The sequence below is a fragment of the Pseudochaenichthys georgianus genome, chromosome 15 (genome assembly GCF_902827115.2).
Source record: "Pseudochaenichthys georgianus chromosome 15, fPseGeo1.2, whole genome shotgun sequence".
Lineage (NCBI taxonomy): Eukaryota > Metazoa > Chordata > Actinopteri > Perciformes > Channichthyidae > Pseudochaenichthys > Pseudochaenichthys georgianus.
Window position 1 is genome coordinate 22,700,776 of NC_047517.1, and position 22,171 is coordinate 22,722,946.

Sequence of the window (22,171 nt, forward strand, 5' to 3'; positions counted from 1 at the left end):
CCTCAGATTGATTATAATAAAGGAGAAATAGGAAGGGTGCATTTCAAGCTTGTTATGTAAATAAGTCATGGGGCTTTTATGCTAAGATATGTTAGAAAATGTTTCCAACTTTAATTGACTGAATTTATTTGAAAAGTGGTCTTATTAACACACAAACACTACTGTAATATCGTTTTACATTTATATTTAAGAACTACAATATAAGACAAGCACAAGTTTCATTTGTGGGCCGTATTACATTATACTTTTTGAATTTGCTGAGGGCCAATTCAAAATGGTCCACGGGCCGCATATGGCCCCCGGGCCGTAGTTTAGACACCCGTGTTATACATGTATATTAACATTGTACATTGATGCCTTTGTCTTCTCTAAACAGATGAGTTTTATGAGTTTGCATTTCATTAAAAAAGAATATATATAAAATGATGACACATCTAGACTAAGTGTAATTCTGCAGCAACAGTTGATGATCATCAGCAGTGGAAGTGGCTGATAAGAAGATACCTGGAGTGGAAAAAAGACCTCCTCATGTTGTTCTGTGTCTTCTGCATCCTTCTCTGCGCTGGAGGAGCGGGCACACACTCCGGCGCTCGCCAGGTTCCTCGTCTGCTGACGCTGTTTGTTCTCCCCCTGACCAAAGCCTGAGATCAGGGCCCAGTGCTGCCTACCGGAGCTGGGGGGCGGGTTAGTGTGAGGCTTTTGACACTCCTGGAGATAGTCAGGAGACGCCGGCCTTTGCTGAAAATGTCATTTCAATGCAATATATTGACGGAAATAAGAAGTGGCATTGTTGGATGAATACTTTGATAAAGCCACGTCCATCATAATGATGCGTAAACTGATCATGTGAAGTCCGGTCATAATAAAAGTCAGATAGTACAACATATCCAAGCTGACCCTAGAAAAATGCTCATGCTTTCTAGAAGGGCAGCATTTATATTTATTATTTGAGACAAAAACAATAGTAAAATCCTGCTTAATTTTCAACATGCAAGCTTATATTGTTGCACCAGGGGGTGCAAATCCAATACTCTTACTGGTACAATTGTTTTGAAGAGCTTAAAAGCTGGAAGATTGATATCAAAAGCTTAATTTGTCTTTTTCTCTGCCCTTTTGCCAACGTGTTTCTTTTGTTGCTTCTTTAAGGAGGCAGAGAAAGAGAGATTATCTGTTTTTTAACCTAACTGATAACTCAAACACCACATTTTTCATTTTCAAACAGAAATGTACAATGAGATTTAAATGAAAGTGCATATGCAACAAACATCATAATACTGTATACATACATGTATACATACATTCAGTCTTTACTCTCCCAGTGTCAGTACAACATGCAGCACGTGCAGGGTGGACAAGTCAAATACATGCTGGCAGAGCTTTGCAGAAGCACCGTGCACTGCTGGACAGACAGAAGCAATGGAGGGAGGTCAGGAAATGGAATATCTGATTTGTTTCCTCAAAGAAAACCACTTTAAGGTATTTTTGGTTATAGGTTAAAAGAAAGACCACACCAGATGTACCTTATATCAGATTGTCTCTAAACTCAATAACTGAAAAGGAATAAGAAACATACTGTTTAGTGTTGCACTCATTTTATTGATCAGTGGTTAAAAAAGTCATCCAAATCTCCAGGCACAGTGTCCGTTTGAGATCCGTTTTGTGCAGTTTGATCAGAAAATAATTAAAAACATAAAAGCCAACACTTGAACCAATTTCTCTGGTCCACTTTTTGCACTCAATTTAAAAACAAAATAATACAAATGATCGTGTACCATGTCAATAATTTGAGAAGCACTGAGAAGTGCATTTAAGTTCAACTTCTAACAACCGCATTTTTAAAAGGATGCCATCCTTGTGGTACGAACCTCATTTTCACCAAAACCTAAGATGATTATTATATACAGTACTCTTAGTTAAAAAGGAAAGACAAACCTTTTTTAAAAATAATATACAACCGTTTTTGGCATCTATTTGAAAAACATTGCAAAGATGTGAAGCACAGCACATATAAATAAGACAGCATCGTTACTTCTGCTTTATTAGGTTGCAGGCGAGTAATTAATGGTTGATGTGCAGTACTTAAATCCAAACTTAATTAAATCTAGTTATCCAAAAATAGGTCTAGATGTTTTACAGATCAACAAAGAGTTTGCAAGGCCTTCCACTCACCCAATGACAACTGTATGGATTGAATAAGACATCAGTGACTGTGTTTTATCATTTCGTTGATTTAAAAAAAAAAAGGTAAAAAGTACCAACTTAAAAATCTGCATCTGATTAATAAATGTGCTATACATATTTATTTACATCTGAGCTGCCAAAAAGTATAAAAGTATCAATATTCACAAGAGACTATACAAGAATCCTTAATCAGTAGGTCCAAAAACTCCTGCTTTTATGTTTGCCCAAAATGTAAAAAGAATTCACCCAGTGTTTTAAAAATAGATAAAGAACAAATATATAAGACATTTATGAAGGTTTGACCGTATTATAAAGACTTATAATAGTGCAACTACCTAATGTGTATTTTTAAAAAGAGGTATTAAAAAAGTAATACATCTTTAAAATATTTTTAAAAGGAGCATCTCTGTGCAGATTATTGCTGCTGACATTAATTACAAAGAGGAAGGCACACTGAGGTCCCTGGCAGACGGACACGTTTTACGCAGGACTGGAGATGGAGTACAGGCAGTACACTTACAGGCGTCCCGGGGGTTAATCAGAGGAGGGGTAGGCCACACCGGGGGTCGCAAGGTAAACAAAAAAAAAGGGTCTGCGGGGGTTGTGCGGGACGACATGGCGAGACACAGGAGGTAAAAAACATTTCTGAGGTAAAGGTCACACAGATGTGGTCACTCTGTCTGCAGCGTTATTGACCTCGTTTTTGTTGGAGTCCAGGCCTTTGGCAGCGTTCAGGTCTTTGCGGAGGTTCTCCGCCGCTTTCTTCATCGTCTTCAGCTCGCCGGGGTGAGGTGTGGCCCGTCGCAGTAGTGTTCCCTGTGTGAAGGAAACAGATTCAACTTAGTGGTGCATTCTGTAGAACAAAAGAAGAATTGTTCACATCTGTTGTAGGCAGTAAGCTGTTTACAGTACAAGACGTGGGGTCCAGACTGATACATCTCCAAACTATAATAAGCATTTCCAATAAAACAGTTTCCATTTACTCATTTATGATTCCCACAGAATGACCTGATTCAAGTAGTATAATCTGGGTATTCCAGAGTATTGCGGAATCTCACATTTTTACAACAGTCAATAATACATATGAACATTCATTTACTTTTTTGCCTTTATTGGAAAGTACAGCAGAAGACAACTGGAAAATGGGAAGAAAATGCGGAAATGGCACTGCCGTGTTTGTACAGTTTAGGTATTTTGTTGGTAAATAAATGCTAAAACCCCATCTAGGCACACAACAAGCTGCTGTCAATTGATAGCCAACCGCAGCCAAGGCTCACTTAAGCTGGGCTGACTGAAAAGCCTACTCACTTCTTTCAGTTTGTGTGTACAGACAGAGAGATCGAAATACCGTTTCCCACAATCCTGAAGCTAGATTGATAGATCTCTGGATAGATTGCTGTGAATTTCGCCCTTTGGCATGTTGGTCTTACCTTCTCCTCATCCTCGTCCTCGTCGTCATCCAGAAAGTGAATGGCACTGATCCTGTTCATGGCTTTGCTGTCCCAGGTGTCGTCTGCCACGTCGTTCACCAGGCTCTCCAGGGCTCCACAGCGGGCGAGATTATCAGAGCCTGTGGTCGTTTTGGAAAGAGACAACACCATTTGTGTTAATTTAATTCACGCACACTTCAAAATGCTCAGATACAATTACAGAGGGTGACCTGAAGTGAATAGGAGCAGATGAAAATCAATATGGCTGTTATGATTGCTTGGCCGCAACATGCCAACTCAAGAAATGAAATCTGTCATATAACCCGGTGCTCATAAGAGAGAGCCTGAAACTGCCAGATCACAGTTTCAAATCCCGGCTTAGTCATAGGCTTACAGCAACACAATCTTCCCTGCCCCCAACCTCAGATTCAGCCTCACACATATGACCTCCGCCAGTCTTCAATCTGCATCTCGAGAGAGCGAGAGAGGGAGAGAGAGCGATGGCACGTCACAAAATAAAAGAATGCATGTTTTTTTTGCCAGGGAGAAAAACATCTAGTTGAATGCAAACTACAGTAACATGCAGGGAAAATAGGATTGAATCCAGGCATATTTAGGCGCAAGGATGACAGCAAAGAAAATAAACTACATTCAAATTCTGTATCAGGCAGAGATAGAGGCGACCCTCAGCCCCATCTCTATACCCCACAACGGGCGAGCTTTTAATGGCAGCGGGTCAGCCGCTGCTAAGCCTCTTTAGCCGTCCAATCCAGCGCAATTCTGAAAAACATAACCAAGGAGGGCCTCAAGGGACGTGAGTCTGTTATAGGCTGTGATCCCTAGCAGGAGCTCGTAATCGACAGTCACTGCAGGGAAGGATCCTGAGGGCACTTGACTCGTTATGCTTCCCCGAGAATATCATGTATGATGTCCTTTATTGTTTTATGTTTCATGTGGAACCTATATGCTGCAGGTCTCCCTTGAAAAAGAGATATATGATCTCAAGGGACCAATCTGATTAAATAAAGATTTGAAATGAAATGAAAATCATGTGATAATGTCGTCCAAACCACGGGGCACTAAATACTTGGAGACGATGCGACTAGTGATGAGGAATATTACTCGACTGTCACAGCCGTGGCACCAAAACGTTCCACTTGAGAAGCCAGACACTCAAGGAGCAAAGAGACACTGATCTACAAACAAGTAGTGCTGTCGTTTCAGTCAGTGGAACACTCCCTGTTTCTGATAACACCCATGACTCATGCGGGTTACTGGAAACCCCTGAGGATAGTTTGGAAAAACATTACCTTTAGTGTCTGGTTCACACGGCTGCTGAGGCAGCAGCACGCAGGTGAGCACCTTCTCGCCCGACTCGGGGTCCTGGTCCGTCTGGAAGGTGAGGAGAGGCTGCGACTGGTTCTCAGACAACCATAAGGCCTTCAGTCGAAGCGTGGTCAGTGACAGCGGTAAGTGAACAAGCCTGAAAACAAACAGGATATAAATCAAATCAAATAATCAGGTAAGAAAAGACAAAACATAATTAAACAAGCTAAAATAGAATAAGACAGGTATAAAGATACAAGAAAGAAAAAAAGCCCAATGTTAGAAATAGTATTATTTTAACAAAATAAAAAGGCAGCTGACTTTCAGCATTGATTTAAAAAAAAAGTGAGAGTTTCAGCAGAGTTTGTTTCAGATTTATGGAGAATACAAACTGGCTTTGGCTCCCTGTGTTTAGATGTAACTCTTGGGACAGAAAGCAGACTGGTACCAGGCAACCTGAGGGGTCTCAAAGGCTCATAATATAGCACTAACCCATGCAATGCTCTGTAAAAAGCTATAGTATTTTAGTGTCAGTTATTTGACAGACAGGAAGCCAATGTCGAGACTTCAGAACTGGAGTGATGTGATCCACTTTCTTGGTGTGATATAAAGAGAGCACAAGGTACCTGCAGGCTTGCAGTTGTTATGACAATGTGTAGGAGGGAAACGCTCTCCAGACACAGAGAGGCGAACAGGTTTGTGTGAGACTAAAGAAGAAGACGTCACTGCTGCTTTCTCTGAAGACAAAGCTTGGACCATAACAGGTAGTGGCAGAGAAGCAAAGCCAAAACAACCCCTGACTGATGGTGAGTAATATGAAGATCATAGATATGCATCAGAAGGTACAAATAAAAACTGAATTTCCTCAAGCATTTATCACGTATAATGATAAAATGTTACACTTTATGGTTTACATTTAGTCTTCGCATTGAAAACTAAAGTCTGTAAATGTATCTGTATATAGGAAAATGTTTTCGAACACATAAAAACATTATTTGCAGGTGTGTGAGTCTTCAAATAAGATAAGATAAGACTTTATTTATCCCAACAGAAGTTGTTGTGCCAGAGTTACAAAGATACAATAAACATATTAAAAATAAATAAAATACAGATTTGTTGTACCTATTTCCAGAGACATCGAGCACGTGCAGATCTGTTGCCTGCGACAGCTCTGACGGTATCCTCGTCAGTCTGTTCTCTCGAACACAGAAGACATTCAGACCACTGCAGCCCCCAATCTACAAAACAGAAGAGACACCATGATGCGGCTGCACGTTAGTTAGAGTACAAGTGTCCTTGGAAGGATAAACACATAGTATAGGTAGACAAACATGTAGGTAACACTTTTTTTTAGGAACAACTAGTCCTAGCAGCCAGATAACTGAAGATGTGTTGGGCCAGCTGCAGTTGTAATCCATTAATCTGCTCAGGAAACAAGTATTGTGACAGAGATTAAATGATCAGATTAAGCTCATCATCGACACGGGTTTATCTGATAGCTGCCTAACACCTCTCAAGTCATCAGTAAACAAGGCGTGAGGAGCAAACAAATCACACTTTGTTAAGTCTGCTTCCATGTAAGCCGCTAATCAACAATCAATAGAATCCATAAAACTGGACCAATGGTCAGAGAATCAATACTTGGTCTCCGTGGTTACACTGCGATTGTTCAAGATGTCATTTCGATGCTGGTTTGAGAAAACGGTGACACCATGGATTCATGATCTAGGCCTGCTGTTCTTTTTCTCCCAACACTGCGGTCTATGCATCATTATGACACAGGGGCATTGTGCGACGTCTGAAGAAGCCTTTCAGAGGAAGCGTAAACTTAAACAGACAAGAGGTTTAGAAAAGAATGTCACGTACAAACACAATGGAGACACTCAGACGGAGCTGAACCAACCGAGGGCTGAGCAGTAAACTCCACAAGCAAGAGCATTGTTGTTGATCCAAACGTGAGTGAACTTTACACGGTTTGAGCCAATGAAAATCCGTCGCAGTAGAGAATTGCATAACAACAAATGCAGTCCAACAGCATTGCATCAGTGTACTAAAAGCTTTTTTTATTTGATTGAAGAAGAAAATGATAGCCTTGTAACTTTTGAATGTTATATGTGACCTGCTCTATCGAAATCAGTCGCATTGACCCGAAGACACATTTTGAGTTGTATACACTGTTGGAAAGAGGATATTCCTAGCTTTCTAATGATATCAGGATTGTTGTTGTACTCAAAATATTAAGCGAAATATGTCACATTATATAATGAGTGTCACCGAGTCACCATTTTGAGAAAAAGGCCTTTAAAGTTTCCTCTATCTGATTGATTATTAGCAAATTATCAAAATACTAGGGAGGGAAGATATTTTCGTTTGGATTACTGGTCTGGGGGAAGCTCGCGAGTGTGTGTGTGTGTGTGTGTGTGTGTGTGTGTGTGTGTGTGTGTGTGTGTGTGTGTGTGTGTGTGTGTGTGTGTGTGTGTGTGTGTGTGTGTGTGTGTGTGTGTGTGTGTGTGTGTGTGTGTGTGTGTGTGTGTGTGTGTGTGTGTGTGTGTGTGTGTGTGTGTGTGTGTGTGTGTGTGTGTGTGTACGTGTACGTGTGTGTGTGTTTGTGTTTGTGTAATTTTGCATTTGTGTGTATTGTGTTTGTTTCCCGGGGAAAACACTCACGAGAAACACCGGCTGTTGTTGTGCCTGCTGTGACGTTAAGTTACTCCGTTCTCCGCTTGTAATTATGCCGAAGCTTCAAAGTTGTATTTATCATCTGAATTTGCCAAAACAAGTTTAATATTCTGAAAGCCAAGACTCTGTTTAATTGAAATCAGATGAAAACAAACTGTAACAGACCCTGCCGTGTTATCTATGATTACTATACGCGTACATTCATAATGTCAGCCGGAGGGAGGGGGGGCGGCAGTTTTTTACGCAAATCCACGTTTATTTTTTAAATGAGCCGTTGCGACTTCCGACTGATTTCGATAGAGCGGGTCACATATGTATGTCATCAGATGTGTCAATCTAAACCGTGACCCTTATCGACCTAAAATTACAATCAGCTGCTGCTGCTTAGACCTGGAGATGTTGAATGTATCAATGTGTGCCATCTACAGGCTGGCAGAGCAACATCTTCAGGCATGTTTACACTGACACCTGCACAAGTAATTATCCTGAGGGAACAAAACTTACAATGTTATATTTAGTGTAAATGTACAACTTTACCTTTAGAGTTTTATAGTCAGTTTCATTAATTGCTTCTTATAACACTCAATGGATTTACACTAAAAAAACATTTGAAATACAAAGATATATGCGAAGCTTACCTCTTTCGGTAATGACGTTAGCTGGTTTCTGTCACAGTTGAAGTTGGAAACTCGCTTTAATTTCCCGATACTCCTAGGCAAACTCTGAAATGAAGGAATGTCAACAATTAAAGCAAAATAGTGAGTTTTAAAAACACTGGAAGCTTAATAACCATAAAGGCACAACAAGAGTATTTCCTTTTCTGGTTTGTAACTTATTTATTGAACCGTGTGTCCCATGTGTCAATTGTTCCAAGGACAATATACACAATTAAATCCTCCATGTGTATTCAGCACAGTGCAGTGCTCTCATGCACAGACACAAAAGGAGATGTTTTTCTCAGACAGGCGCTACATTTACTCACACACAAAACAGAAAAACATACATACTGTATGCATCCCCTGAATGTGGCTTTCTATCTCTGTGGGAAATGTATATTTTATTGTCATATTCCAGATGTTTTACATATCAGTGTTAAGCTCCAGACGGTTTAAAAACATAGCACAAAAGGCAGGTTATTGAATGCTTTTTCTAGCCATTGAATGACTCAAAATGCATTTTTCACCACAGTGGATGAAGGTAAAAGGCACAAACAAACAAATCTATAATAATTGGATATAATTTGTCATGAGGATGAGATCTTTATTCTTTCATTATACCAAAACCTTTATGTAATGTACTGCTTTCATATTAACTGTATTTATGTGCCAAGTACCTGGTAAAAGTTAATTGAAAAGAGTTATACAGATATGCAAGTAAGTCTTTTTAAGGTTTGGAAATTGGTGTTGCCCACAGCTATTTTCAAGTTAGTTACAATAAGCCACAATCTGTAAAATAACTGACAGATGTTCTTTACATGTTTAAAGAAGTTGTAACATACCTGCAGCTGGTTCTCTGTGAGCACGAGTTCAGTCAGGCTTTCACAGTTACCGATGCTCTCTGGGAGATACGTTAGCCTATTCTGATCAGCTTTCAATATAGACAGTTTCCGTAGCTTTCCTGCAGAGAGAGAAGCAAACATTATATATATTAATCAGACAAACATGGCAGTCTCGCAGGCTAATGACGCAGTTACTGTGGTACTGAGAGAAAGTACTAGTGAGCTTGAATATGTACTTCAAGTGGGTTGTTTTCACACCAAAGCTTGGCACGTTGAACATATTATGTTCAATGGGTTTTCTATTATGAACATGCCATTTTGAATGAAACTTTAGTAAATATCTATTATTTAGCATATGTGAAATTACCCAATGAGGAGAAAATAGGTAAGGTAATCTGACGATACACAAGAAAAGCTCTTATGACAGATTCGTATAATAAAGAGCTAGGAGGGTTGCCATGCCTACCTATGCTTTCTGGCAGCTCATCGATGAGGTTCTGAGACACCAGCAGGTCAGTGAGCGACGTCAGGCCTCCTAACTCCTCTGGAAGTCGCTCCATTTTATTTTCTGATACATCCAGACACAACATGCTTTTCATCCTGCCCATCTCCTAAAATTCAGAGCAGAGACTGGTTGTAAACAAAAATACACTCTAAAAGCAGAGAGTAATCCATCACGTTTATGCATTAGCACAAGCTTTATCTCAGGACTTGGGTGTGGTGACCACACTGATGCTATTATCAAAATAAATACTTTTAAAAGAAAAAAAAAATATATATTTTTTTTTTAACTAAGATTGCATAATATATCATAGTTACTGAACTACGTTTCAGGGTGTTGGCCAACATGACACCAAGGCAGCATTTGTTTTTTCTTGGGATGGATAAGATAAATTGTATTTTCTAATTATATCGAAATACAATAAATTAGGGATGCACGATATTGGTTTTTTGAAACCGATACCGATACCTTCCTGCTTCTCAAGACCGATAACGATAACCGATAATAATATAATATATATATTAAATGTACCTGTAGTTTTTGCACACCTGGTGGTAAAAAAAAGACTAGTAGTGAGCAAATGACATGAGCATTACTACTATGAACAAAACAAAGCCAAGAACAGTTTTGACTCTTCAAAGTGACCATATTTATTTTCCCAAACAAATCTGGCAAACTTCTTGTCTTTTTCAAAAGCCTCGTCGATAGGTAAAAGCCCCGGTGCCTTTGCAGCTGGCTTTGGATTCGCCGCTAGTTTAGCAGCGCAGGCGTCTTCGCACGCTGTTAACACACCATCGTAGCGATGGCGATGTTTCAAGTGACTAATCAGGTTGGAAGTATTATAGCTCGTTGCCTTTTTCCCTCCTCGTGGAACTTCTGCATTGCATCTGTTAATACAAATAGCAAGCGAACTATCTAACTCTGAAACTTTGAAATAGTCCCATACTACCGACGACATGTTTGTTTACTGTCCTGGCTTCACGGCCGCACACCATTTACGTCACAGCCAGGCATGAGTTAGGGAGCGCTGGATTTGTGAAAAACTCCCCTCTTCCTAAACCACTATCACAGTACTGGCAAAACGGGAGGAGCCGAGTGAAAAACAAGCGCCCCTCATCCCAATCCACCCACACAGCAGTATTTCTTTCTTTTTTTTATACAAAAAATATATTGTATATTATCGGGGCTATTAATACTTTTATCGGGTTTATCGGGATGATGTCATAATTCCTAATATCGGACCGATAATTATCGGGCCGATAATTATCGTGCACCACTAAATTACAATAAATATAACTATATGAAATGGTGGTTCTCTGATCAATACAGAGAAAATCAGATAATCAAATATAAGAGAGAAATTGATTAGCTCACTGAGGGGATTTCAGCCAACTGGTTTCCATCCAGCCACAAGTCCTTGAGGCTCACAAGACAGCCTATTGACTCTGGCTGTGTGGGAGGAAGAAAATGAAAGGAGAGACAATGAGAGCTGGGAAAACAGAAGAAAAACACACAGCAAAGCATTGATGTATCACATAAGTGAGCTGATTTGTAACTTCAATTAAATTACATTTAACATTGATTTATTTATTAACTTGTTTCATTTAATTCTAAATTAAATCAAAAATGTAGTCTGCACATAGCAACGTCCAGCCTAATGGAGGCATGAGCACTAACGGTCAATGTAAAAAGGGTCATTTACTCCATATACTTCTAATCCTCCAAGAGTTCGGGGCTACACAAGTGTATTTGTTTTTGTTTCTCAATATCAATTCAAAGAACACAATTAAAATGTATATGAAAAACATAACTTATTTTGAATTTGTATATTCAACACATTTATTTGAGGTGTTAACAGTGTGCCAATGCAGTACACTTTTAGAACTGTAGAATATATCAATACCCAAAACCGAGAGCAGAAGAAAACTCATCCAACTAAGTAAATAACTGCAGTGCAATGTACACATGATAACTTATAAATACAATTAAACACAAAAGACTCATTTCTTGACAGTCTAACTTTGCTTTGTCTGCGAGTAAATCATTCACCATGGGAGTCCGGCTGCTCATACATTATGTGATTACAACTAAGAGCCAAAGCTCAAAGCAGATGGCCGCCCTCACATCTGAGTGATAAGAAGAGAAAGCTGTTCTCAAGGGATGCTAATCTACTTTGACTTGACAAGAAAAAAGGAAAAGTTTATTTTGCTCACATTTCCTGGCATCCAGAAGAAAGAAAAAACACAACTTACCAAATTGTATAGTTCATTATTTCCTAGGTCCAGCTCTTCAAGTCTATGGAGCATGGATAGTGACCTGTGGATGACACGTGGAAATTAATATACAGTGATTAGGAAATGTAAGCATAGTTTGAATAATAGGTTTGATTCAAGATAGAACTACTTTAAAAAAATGTAACGATTCAAATCCAAAGAAATTGGATAAATACTTGCAGACAAAGTATATTTTGGATGATTATAATGTGATTATTATTGAAATGATTGTTACTTTAAAGTGTCAGTATATAGTGGTGTTATGTTGTCTTTTTTGTTTGTTGTAGATTGAGAGTCTGGTATGAAGGGTCTTGCATTTGCTGTATGATAACGTATTATAATAAAAACTGATTATGTAGAAAGTGCAGTTGATTGAATACTTACTCTGGTAGGAATGTGAGCAGATTTTCTCTGAGTTCTAGTGATACCAAATTGGAAAGACTGCAAAGAAGGGGGAAAAGAGAGATTATTAAACGTCTTTTTAAATGCCACGAACTGTAGTTTCTATAAACTCATAATACCATCACAGATAATGATTATACATGATCAACAAAGAGATTTTAGCGAATGCCAAACACGGTTGCGAAATGTCTCCTTGCAATCAGATATCTGAGAACAGGAAGTACTTTGGAGGCGTGTCAGTGTTATCGGGGCCGTAAAATCACGGCAGCATAAACAACGACTGCATGCTTTAAAAGAAGATGAAAAATGTCTAAATGGCTGTCATAGACCAAAGTACAAGGTTGTGTTATTGCACTGCTGGTTATGCATGCCTCAGTACCGGACACGCACCCAATTAATGGAGCGTTTTATGACAACTAGTACAGCACAAAGTTCATCTTGTTGATCTAAATAACTCTGGTGTGGGATTAGAGATGGTCAGAGAGAGTCAACACAAAGCCTTTCCATTCACAACGTGAGCAATACATGTTTGACTTGGGCTTGAGGGGATTAACCTAATCCAGTAGGTATGTTTGAAGTGTGACAACATGATGTGTAACAGCCACTTTCCCTTAGGCTGCGGCCCCACGAGGACGAATTTGGTCGTTTGCGTTACTGTTTAGTGTCATATAGACCGTTCGGCCACACGAGGACGACCGAATATGGCACTAAACGACTGAGGAAACGACAACGGGTCCCAAGGTGGATAGAAAGGCATACGCAACTCTCTGGGGGGTCAAACGGCTCCGTGTGTGCGCCCTATACGGACATTTTCAGATCACTGATAGTGATTGCGCAATAGCCCCGCCTCTCCCCACCTCTTCTGCTCACCTCCGCTTAACCCGCGCCAGTGCTGAAGTGTTTCGCCACCAACAACAACAACAATGGCGGATCGCAGAGTTGCTATCGTGCTCCGGACGCTATTGACCATGCTACAGTTGTTTGTGCAACATCTACAGCAATAATGATGAGGCAATAGCCCCGCCTCTCCCCACCTCTGCTGCTCACCCCCACGTCAAAGTAAACTGCACCCTGAATTCAGATTATTTATCTTTCTCTCGCGAGTGAAGTCTAATCTGACAGGACGGAGACACGCAGCTCTGCTCACCTGCAGCTCCTCCCGCTGCAGCAAAACACACACTTCAAGTCAGATCATCACCCTTAGCTATTTTAATTACCTCTCAAACTCCCTAAACTAGTTTATTTTTACAGTCGGCCGGGTCACTGATTACTGGATGAGCTGCTGCATGAGACAGACACTGGCGCTGTCTGAAGAGAGGGAGGAAAAAGAGAGGCTCCGTGTATTTTATCATTATATTATATAGAGTCGTTATTCATTTGTTTTAAAGCTCAATAAATAACAAAGAAGACCTTTGACCGGCACTTTTATAATTTTGTCCGGAAGATTTCAACTTTAATACACGCTGACTGGCGAAAAACTCTGCCCGGTTCCCTCGGCGCCCACCGCGGAGAATAAACAGAAGGGCAACCATGACAACCATGCTTCTTCGCTGCTTTTGTGGAGGAAGTTACAGCGCCACGTAGAGGCTCCTGCATATGTAGCTAAACGGAGCGGTCTCGTGTGGGCAGACACTATCCGGATAATTATTGCATGTGGACGGAAGCCGTTTGCGATTGCGTTTGCGTTAATCCTATGCGTTTATCCGTTTTCGTCCTCGTGGGGCCGCAGCCTTAATCTTGTGTTTTACATTCACCGCAGAAGATGGATGGAGAGATGATGAAAACAGCCACAACAAACTGCATCAAGTGTCTCCGGTTTCTGTAAAAGCTTTTGGTCAGAAAACCTCTCCATCTCTGGGTAATAACCACTGATGTCATTTAACCTTTGAACGCTAATCTTATCCTCTTCTAAAAACCCACACCATGTTTTTCATTACCCTCTTCCCTTGACAGAGAGCAGGCCTTAAGTCAGCACATTATGTAAGATTGATATGGGACATATGTGGGGCACATGCCGTACCATGAGAAAAAGGGTGTAAGGAGATCTTGTTAACCCCAACTGACTTCATCGGGAGGAAAGTGGTATATCATATACAAAGATTTACATCACAGCTGCCCGTCTATATTCAGTTTATAGCAGTTGCCATGGTAAAAAAGAAAAACATGAACAATATGAACTTGAAGACTTCTAAAGGGATGCAGTTTTTTTCTAAGATAAATATTTTTGGAGCCGAGTGCATTTGAATACATACAATACTGTGTTGTTAGGTAGCACATGGTTTACAAGAAGACTCACCACAAAACAGAAGTGTATCTAAGACATTTCCAATGAAAACACAAGCTTTAATCCTCATTTGGTCTTTATCTGTTTAGAGTTGGATGAGCATTAGCTGGATGTAACAACAGAAAGATCTACAACATAAAGAACAGGTAACAGAAGTTTCATGTAAATGTTCAAGGCTTTTATTGGTCATACGTACATAGCTACAGTGTAGTTATGACGATGAAAATCTTAGGTCACAGGCTCCTCCTTAAATGTCTATAAATGATTGAGATTTTATATCTTAGTAAATGAAATATAATTGGTCAATACAAGACATTTAAAGATGTCACCTTGACCGTTTTTCCTATTTTCTGACATTTTATAAACCAAGCGATTAATCAAGAAACTAATCGGCAGAATTTTTGATAACTAAGAATAATCTTTTTGTTGCAGCCTGACTCAACACAGGCAACATTTTTGCCTAATTTTAGCCCATGCATCTATAATCCATTACAGTATGGATCTTCATCAGAAAATCCATCTGGTGTTTTGTGTCTTGCATGGAATCTAATTCAGGTCCATCACTGAGCCAAATGCTGTGTGTCCAACATCAGATTAACATTGAGTTTAAAAGGCCCATCTATCAGACGCAAAGCATTATTTAAAAATCAATAATCTAGATTTATGATCACTAAAGGAGCAAAATAAAATCCTTTTATTGAATCACAGCCACACACATCACATCACAGTGTCAACTGATCACCATCTGGTGGTGAGTTGGGTCGAGTGGCGGGGGAAGCCTCTGGATAGACCTGGTAAGCCCAAACGTGTAGTTCGGGTGAACTGGGAACGTCTGGAGGAGGCCCAAGTTCAGGAGGCCTTCAACTCACACCTCCGGCGGAGCTTTTCGGGCATTCCTGTGGAGGTTGGGGACATTGAACCAGAGTGGTCGGTGTTCAAAGCCTCTATTGCCGAAGCCGCGGTGGGGAGTTGTGGTCTCAAGGTCTTAGGTGCCTCAAGGGGCGGTAACCCTCGAACCTCCTGGTGGACACCGGTGGTCAGGGAAGCCGTCCGACTGAAGAAGGAGGCCTTCAGGGATTTGTTATCCCGGGGGACTCCCGAAGCAGTTGCAAGGTACCGACAGGCCCGAAGGGCAGCAGCCTCATCCGTGGCCGAGGCAAAGCAGCGGGTGTGGGAGAAGTTCGGAGAAGACATGGAGAAGGACTTTCGGGCGGCACCAAAGTTGTTCTGGAAAACTGTCCGACACCTCAGGAGGGGGAAGCAGGGAACCATCCAAGCTGTGTACAGTAAGGATGGGACGTTGTTGACCTCAACTGATGGAGTGTTGGGACGTTGGAAGGAACACTTTGAGGAACTCCTGAACCCGACAACTCCGCCCTCTATGTTAGAGGCAGAGCTGGAGTATGACGGGGGATCAACGCCAATCTCCCGGGGGGAGGTCACTGAGGTCGTCATACAACTCCACAGTGGCAAAGCCCCGGGGGTGGATGAGATCCGCCCGGAAATGCTGAAGGCTCTGGGTGTTGAGGGACTGTCATGGTTGACACGTCTCATCAACGTTGCGTGGAAGTCGGAAACGGTACCGAAGGAGTGGCAGACCGGGGTGGTGGTCCCCCTTTTCAAAAAGGGGGATCAGAGGGTGTGTGCCAATTACAGAGGCATCACACTACTCAGCCTCCCCGGGAAAGTTTACTCCAAGGTACTCGAAAGGAGGGTCAGGCCGATTGTCGAACCTCAGATTGAGGAGGAACAATGCGGATTCCGTCCTGGTCGTGGAACGACGGATCAGCTTTTTACTCTCGCAAGGATCCTGGAGGGGGCCTGGGAGTACGCTTATCCGGTCTACATGTGTTTTGTAGACTTGGAGAAGGCGTATGACCGGGTTCCCAGGGAGTTACTGTGGGAGGTGCTGCGGGAGTATGGGGTGAGGGGGTCTCTACTCAGGGCCATCCAATCTCTGTACTCCCAAAGCGAGAGCTGTGTCCGGGTCCTCGGCAGTAAGTCGGACCCATTTCCGGTGAGGGTTGGCCTCCGCCAGGGCTGCGCTTTGTCACCAATCCTGTTTGTAATATACATGGATCGGATTTCGAGGCGTAGTCGTGGGGGGGGGGGTCTGCAGTTCGGTGGACTAAGGATTGCACCACTGCTTTTTGCAGATGATGTGGTTCTGATGGCTTCATCGGTCTGCGACCTTCAGCACTCACTGGATCGGTTCGCAACCGAGTGTGAAGCGGCTGGGATGAGGATCAGCACCTCCAAATCTGAGGCCATGGTTCTCAGCAGGAAACCGATGGACTGTCCACTCCAAGTAGGGAATGAGTCCTTACCCCAAGTGAAGGAGTTCAAGTATCTCGGGGTCTTGTTCTCGAGTGAGGGATCAATGGAGCGTGAGATGGGCCGGAGAATCGGAGCAGCGGGAGCGGTATTGCAGTCGCTTTACCGCACCGTTGTGACGAAAAGGGAGCTGAGCCGGAAGGCAAAGCTCTCTGTCTACCGGGCCATTTTCGTTCCTACCCTCACCTATGGTCATGAAGGATGGGTCATGACCGAAAGAACGAGATCGCGGATACAAGCGGCCGAGATGGGTTTCCTCCGCCGGGTGGCTGGTGTCTCCCTTAGAGATAAGGTGAGAAGTTCGGTCATCAGGGAGGGACTCGGAGTTGAGCCGCTCCTCCTTCGCGTCGAAAGAAGCCAGTTGAGGTGGTTCGGGCACCTAGTTAGGATGCCACCTGGGCGCCTCCCTAGGGAGGTGTTCCAGGCACGTCCAGCTGGGAAGAGACCAAGGGGTAGACCTAGGACCAGGTGGAGGGATTATATCTCTTCGCTGGCCTGGGAGCGCCTTGGGATCCCCCAGTCAGAGCTGGTTGATGTCGCCAGGGAAAAGAAAGTTTGGGGCTCTCTGCTGGAACTGCTACCCCCGCGACCCGACCACGGATAAGCGGGAGAAGATGGATGGATGGATGGAATCACAGCCAAGCTTTCATTCAGTGTGCGTGCATGCATCATCCCTGAGAGGTTCCGCAGTAATGCTTAATGTAAGGCAGCATGGCAAGCCAAGACACATCTCTGTTTAGTTTAGCTTCAATGCGTTCAACAGTTATCTAATGGTTAAAATATGCCATCCAGAGCACTGCCAATAATAGTTTAAAAAGTACTACTGGACAAGTGGGAGAAAACGAGAAAATGCCTTTTCAGAACATGACTTTATTGACATGTGTTTCTTGTAATTCTATCTTTAAAAGTACATTAGGATAACATTGTGTAATGTGTTTAAAAAATCAAGTGTCTGACTTTCTCAGCAGTCGAGTGCCTTTTAAAATCAGTCGAATGTCAGGATATTGTCAACATTTCTAAACAAACGTGCATGTCTAGTAATGTTATCCTTTCAAATCCCTCCCTGAATGGATTTAAATTCAGTTTCCTCTGAACTCCTAACTACTAAAAACATCCCTTGTGGCAATTTGACCAAAAAGCACATAGTTGCCTTATTAAATCAAATTATAATAAGAGAGACCCCATGGGAATAGCCATGGCCAGACATGTGTCTTAACTGCAGCAGATGATATGCCAGCTCAGAAAAAAAACCTTTTATGAACAAAGACAATGTGACAAGGAGAGGACACTGACTGATGTCTGTGTGGAGCAGTTTGGTTGGTGGGTTTCCCCAATGTCATGAGATTTTAGTACAAATGATTAGTATCAGGGGAAAAGGAGACAATAGAAATGTACAACACTTTGAATAAAATGCAATCATAGGTAAATGTGAGGATTACCATAGCCAGACAGAAGGCAGAAGCAAATTGTGAGACAAGGAGATGCAAAGAGAGGCAGGCGGGACATTACATGACCAAAAGGCTAAGTTCACTCTGCAGGCAAAAGAAGCCGAAGAGCAAACTCCGAAAGCTTTTTTTGATAACAGTATGAACAGCAAACTCGCTTTGAATTGCTTTTTTTTTTTTTTTTACTTCTTATGCTTGGATTTCTCAATGCAGCCTCAATCTGGACAGTGATATTGGCATTCATAAGAGATAAGAGAGATGAGATAGAACTTTATTGATCTCAATTTGGGAAATTTTTGTGTCGCAGCAGCATAAGAAGACATGGCATTGTACAATAAAAATGTGAAAGAAAGTAGAAAATGTACATGTTGAATTTACAAATTAACAATAACAAGATATAAAGCAAGGTATATTATATATACATAAATATGCGACTTTTATGTCACTATAGATCAACGTTCATCACAATTTTCTGCTTGTGACCATATTGGGGAAATGGACTGACAGGTAGCTGCTCAATAACCTGATTTTGGACTAAATATGTTTCAGTAAATCCATTTACAAGTACCGACACAATCCAACCACTCCTGTGTGAACGCAGCCTAAGTTGACCTTGATGACAACGTTACATTATATTAACCTGGGGCTGCTATTAAACTGTGTGGAAATGTTTTACTGGCAAAGGCCAGATAAACTCAACATGTCAGAACAAGTATGATGAAATGGTGCGTTTACTCACTTCCCGATGTTCTCAGGAAGCACTTGCAATGAAATATCATTGATGGAAAGGCATGTGAGATTCCTCAGCTCCGGAAAACTTTCAGGTAACCTGGAAAAATACAAAGACATGTGAGAGGATGACACACAGATCATTATTTTGTTAAAACTCTTTTAATAAATATTTTGGTCATTTCTTTATGGCTGGTGTGTAATGAACTTAAGTAATGTCAAGCAACAGTTTACCACACTTAAGCCATACGTTGATAAAGTTTATCTCTGCATGTTCCTTTTCATCTTTGCACTCGGCCTTGCCCTTTTTTTATGATCTCCTACATACAACCAAATGTTTTAACTTGTGTATAAACATCAAAAAAGGAACAAAAAGAGTCAAGAGATTCCTGTTCAACTCCAGGATGTCAGGCTGTGATTACACAGGATAATTTATTGTATGCTCCTGGACTTATTTCAGCAATAGTTTAGTTAAACTAGATGCACAAGGCTGCCACAAAAAAGTCTATGACGTTAGCAGTATGTGAAGAAAGGCAATTCAAAGTCAAGTCCCTAAATGGACGATAGTGCATTTTGATTTGATGTTGTTAAACTATATACATGAATAAGGGCTGGTGAGAAAAAAGTTACATATGTTCTATTTGTATTCAATGTTGGGAGTAATGTAAGATCATATTGAATTCACTCATTTTAAAGCCTTGAAATTAGACAGGTAGGTTTTTTGTATAATGAAAATAATAGAGCTTTCTATTCTATTGTATGTTACCTAAGAAAATGATCGACAACTTGTGTGCACGTTAATTTAAACTGGAACCTGCCAGCAATCCTCAAATGACCTTTGATAACAGAGCCAATACAAACAACTAAATCATAGATATTCCTATATTCTGATAATGTCAGAACAAAAGCATGTAAGTCAAGAAACACAGCAAAATAGTCAACAATTAGAATGGGCCATGCTATATATTTAGCCGGACATGTACCTTTCCTATCAAATGGTTAAAATAAGACTAATAACTGGGTGGAAAACTAGACTACAATTGTGCTGGAAAAAAACGTTGCTTGTTTTTCCGTGTGCAAGCTTGTTTGCACTTGAAAAGTACACCAAAGTGTTTGTAATAATTGTCATTGTTGCCTCCTCAACTGTTTTCAACAAAGCAATGTGATTAAGCGCCTGCTGAGATGCTAATTAGATTTAGTCTCAACCACACGATAAAATGCATATGTTTGCACAATATGCAATCTCTCATGCAAGGGGTGTGAAAGTTCACAACAGCAGGGGGTCTTATAAAATCCACGATGCAGAAACAGAAATCCCTTTTCAAAAAGAAACATTATTTTTAGAAATGTTTGAAGATGTAATCCTGTTTTGTATTGATTTTTCTTTTAGTGAACCGGTTCTTTTGGGGAAAGATCGATGAATATAAAGGATATAAGAAATGTCTTTGTTTTATTAAGCAACTTTGAAACAGAATTTTTTTTTAACAGAAAAACATAGAAGTTTTAATTATGAATTTGTAGTCAGTAAAAAACAGCATTATCTGGAGGACTACCTTGTCAGTGGATTCCCACTGAAGTCTGCCACTTGGAGGGCTTTGCAGTACGAAATGCTCTCTGGAATTTCAATTATATCTAATGAAGAGAAAAGACAAAACATCTCTTAATCAAAAATAAAAACAACACAGTCTGCAGCACTTAAATAATACAGGTCAAGATAATATGTTATTGACAGTTGCTTTAAATGTGGGTGATGCAACATAAAAACACTTAAAAGATTTAAAAGGTGCAGATATTATTCAGAAATGTCAAAAGTGGTTTAAAAAAAGACCTGATTATTATTTAATAGTTAAGTACAGTGGATTAAATGTTGACCAAAAAGGATTAACCATCATTTAAAACATTTTAATTTAATAAAAAAAGCAAACAAATGTTGGTCTCTCTTTTACCGTCTGCGTATAGTTTCACAGCCCGCTCTGTTGCAGGACGAACCTCTCAAGTGTATCTAAAGGAATATGTTCGGGTATATTCAAACGACTCTTCAGATTCAGGCTTAATGCAAGCCATGCTTTATTTTTATGCGTTTGTTGCAACAGCTTCACTGAGGAGGAATAAATCTGTCATTGTGATTCATTCGCTGAACTTAGTGCTGTGTTGCTCAACTGTAAAGATATATTCTTCGCACAGGCAAGGAAAATATACTTAGAAACACAGTTATGAAGTGTAAAATGTAACAAATGGGTATGCGTTCTATTATTCTAGTCTACTTTTGTACTGCTTGGGTATATCAGTGTTTTCCATTCTTACCATTTCGAGAGACATCCAGTTCTACCAGCTGCATGAAGTTTGCTATCTCTGGAGGAAGTCTCTGGATCTCGTTGTCACTCAGGCCAAGTTTTCTTAGTTTCACCAGCTGGAAAAATGGCTGAAAAGGTGAGAAGAAAAGCACATTCAGTTAAAAATAAAAAATAAACGGTATCCAAAGGGATAAATGCACTTTGACAACACATACATCCTGAACTGGATACAGAATGTAAAGCTTGTTTTGTAAAAATGCATCCAAAAATACAAAATTCTCTAATTCCATACTTGGATCACTGCGGCCTCAACATGCTGTCTTTATTTGTCCACTTCTTTAACTGCTAAGCTCCATTTGTACAACCTTAAACAATAGGACACTTGTTGACTGAACTCATTTGTATCAGTGATATTCCATTTGGAGGAATTATAATGAACAGGAAATGTGTGTATTCAGATTTGTATTCAAACCATGGATATCTGATAACAGGTTTATCCAATTTATCTCCCATTTATTAGACTGTGTAAATGACAGACCCCTCTCCTATCTACTATGCTTTATTGACACTACCACACTAAATTTCAGAGCGACAAGAACGCGTACATTTCTTGGAGTTGTCACATCTTACTAATGAACTTATTATAAAAAGATTCCGTTTGCTGCACTCCTTTAAAAAAGGCAAAATCAATTATCACAAGCATAAACGTGATGCTCTGAACAAGAGCGGACAGAGTTGTTCTCTGTTGTGGTAAAGCAGGTATAGCTTACAACATGGCTTCAGGTTCCATGAAT

At 40.6% G+C, this 22,171-nt stretch overlaps 1 protein-coding gene across 1 annotated transcript in view; it reads right to left on the minus strand.

Moving 5' to 3' along the window:
• Nucleotides 1–1,575: 1,575 nt before the first annotated feature.
• lrrc1 (leucine rich repeat containing 1) overlaps nt 1,576–22,171 on the minus strand; it is a 28,880-nt gene continuing 8,284 nt past the window's right edge. Inside the window, exons 2-14 of the mRNA XM_034100264.2 lie at nt 21,388–21,505; nt 20,637–20,715; nt 19,094–19,183; nt 12,274–12,330; nt 11,869–11,932; nt 10,991–11,065; nt 9,581–9,725; nt 9,115–9,233; nt 8,255–8,338; nt 6,060–6,175; nt 4,922–5,094; nt 3,612–3,751; nt 1,576–2,997 (exon numbers count right to left, since the gene is read on the minus strand). Coding sequence (XP_033956155.1) covers nt 2,839–2,997; nt 3,612–3,751; nt 4,922–5,094; nt 6,060–6,175; nt 8,255–8,338; nt 9,115–9,233; nt 9,581–9,725; nt 10,991–11,065; nt 11,869–11,932; nt 12,274–12,330; nt 19,094–19,183; nt 20,637–20,715; nt 21,388–21,505 — 1,419 coding nt within the window. The 3' untranslated portion in view covers nt 1,576–2,838. The remainder of the gene's footprint in view (nt 2,998–3,611; nt 3,752–4,921; nt 5,095–6,059; nt 6,176–8,254; nt 8,339–9,114; nt 9,234–9,580; nt 9,726–10,990; nt 11,066–11,868; nt 11,933–12,273; nt 12,331–19,093; nt 19,184–20,636; nt 20,716–21,387; nt 21,506–22,171) is intronic.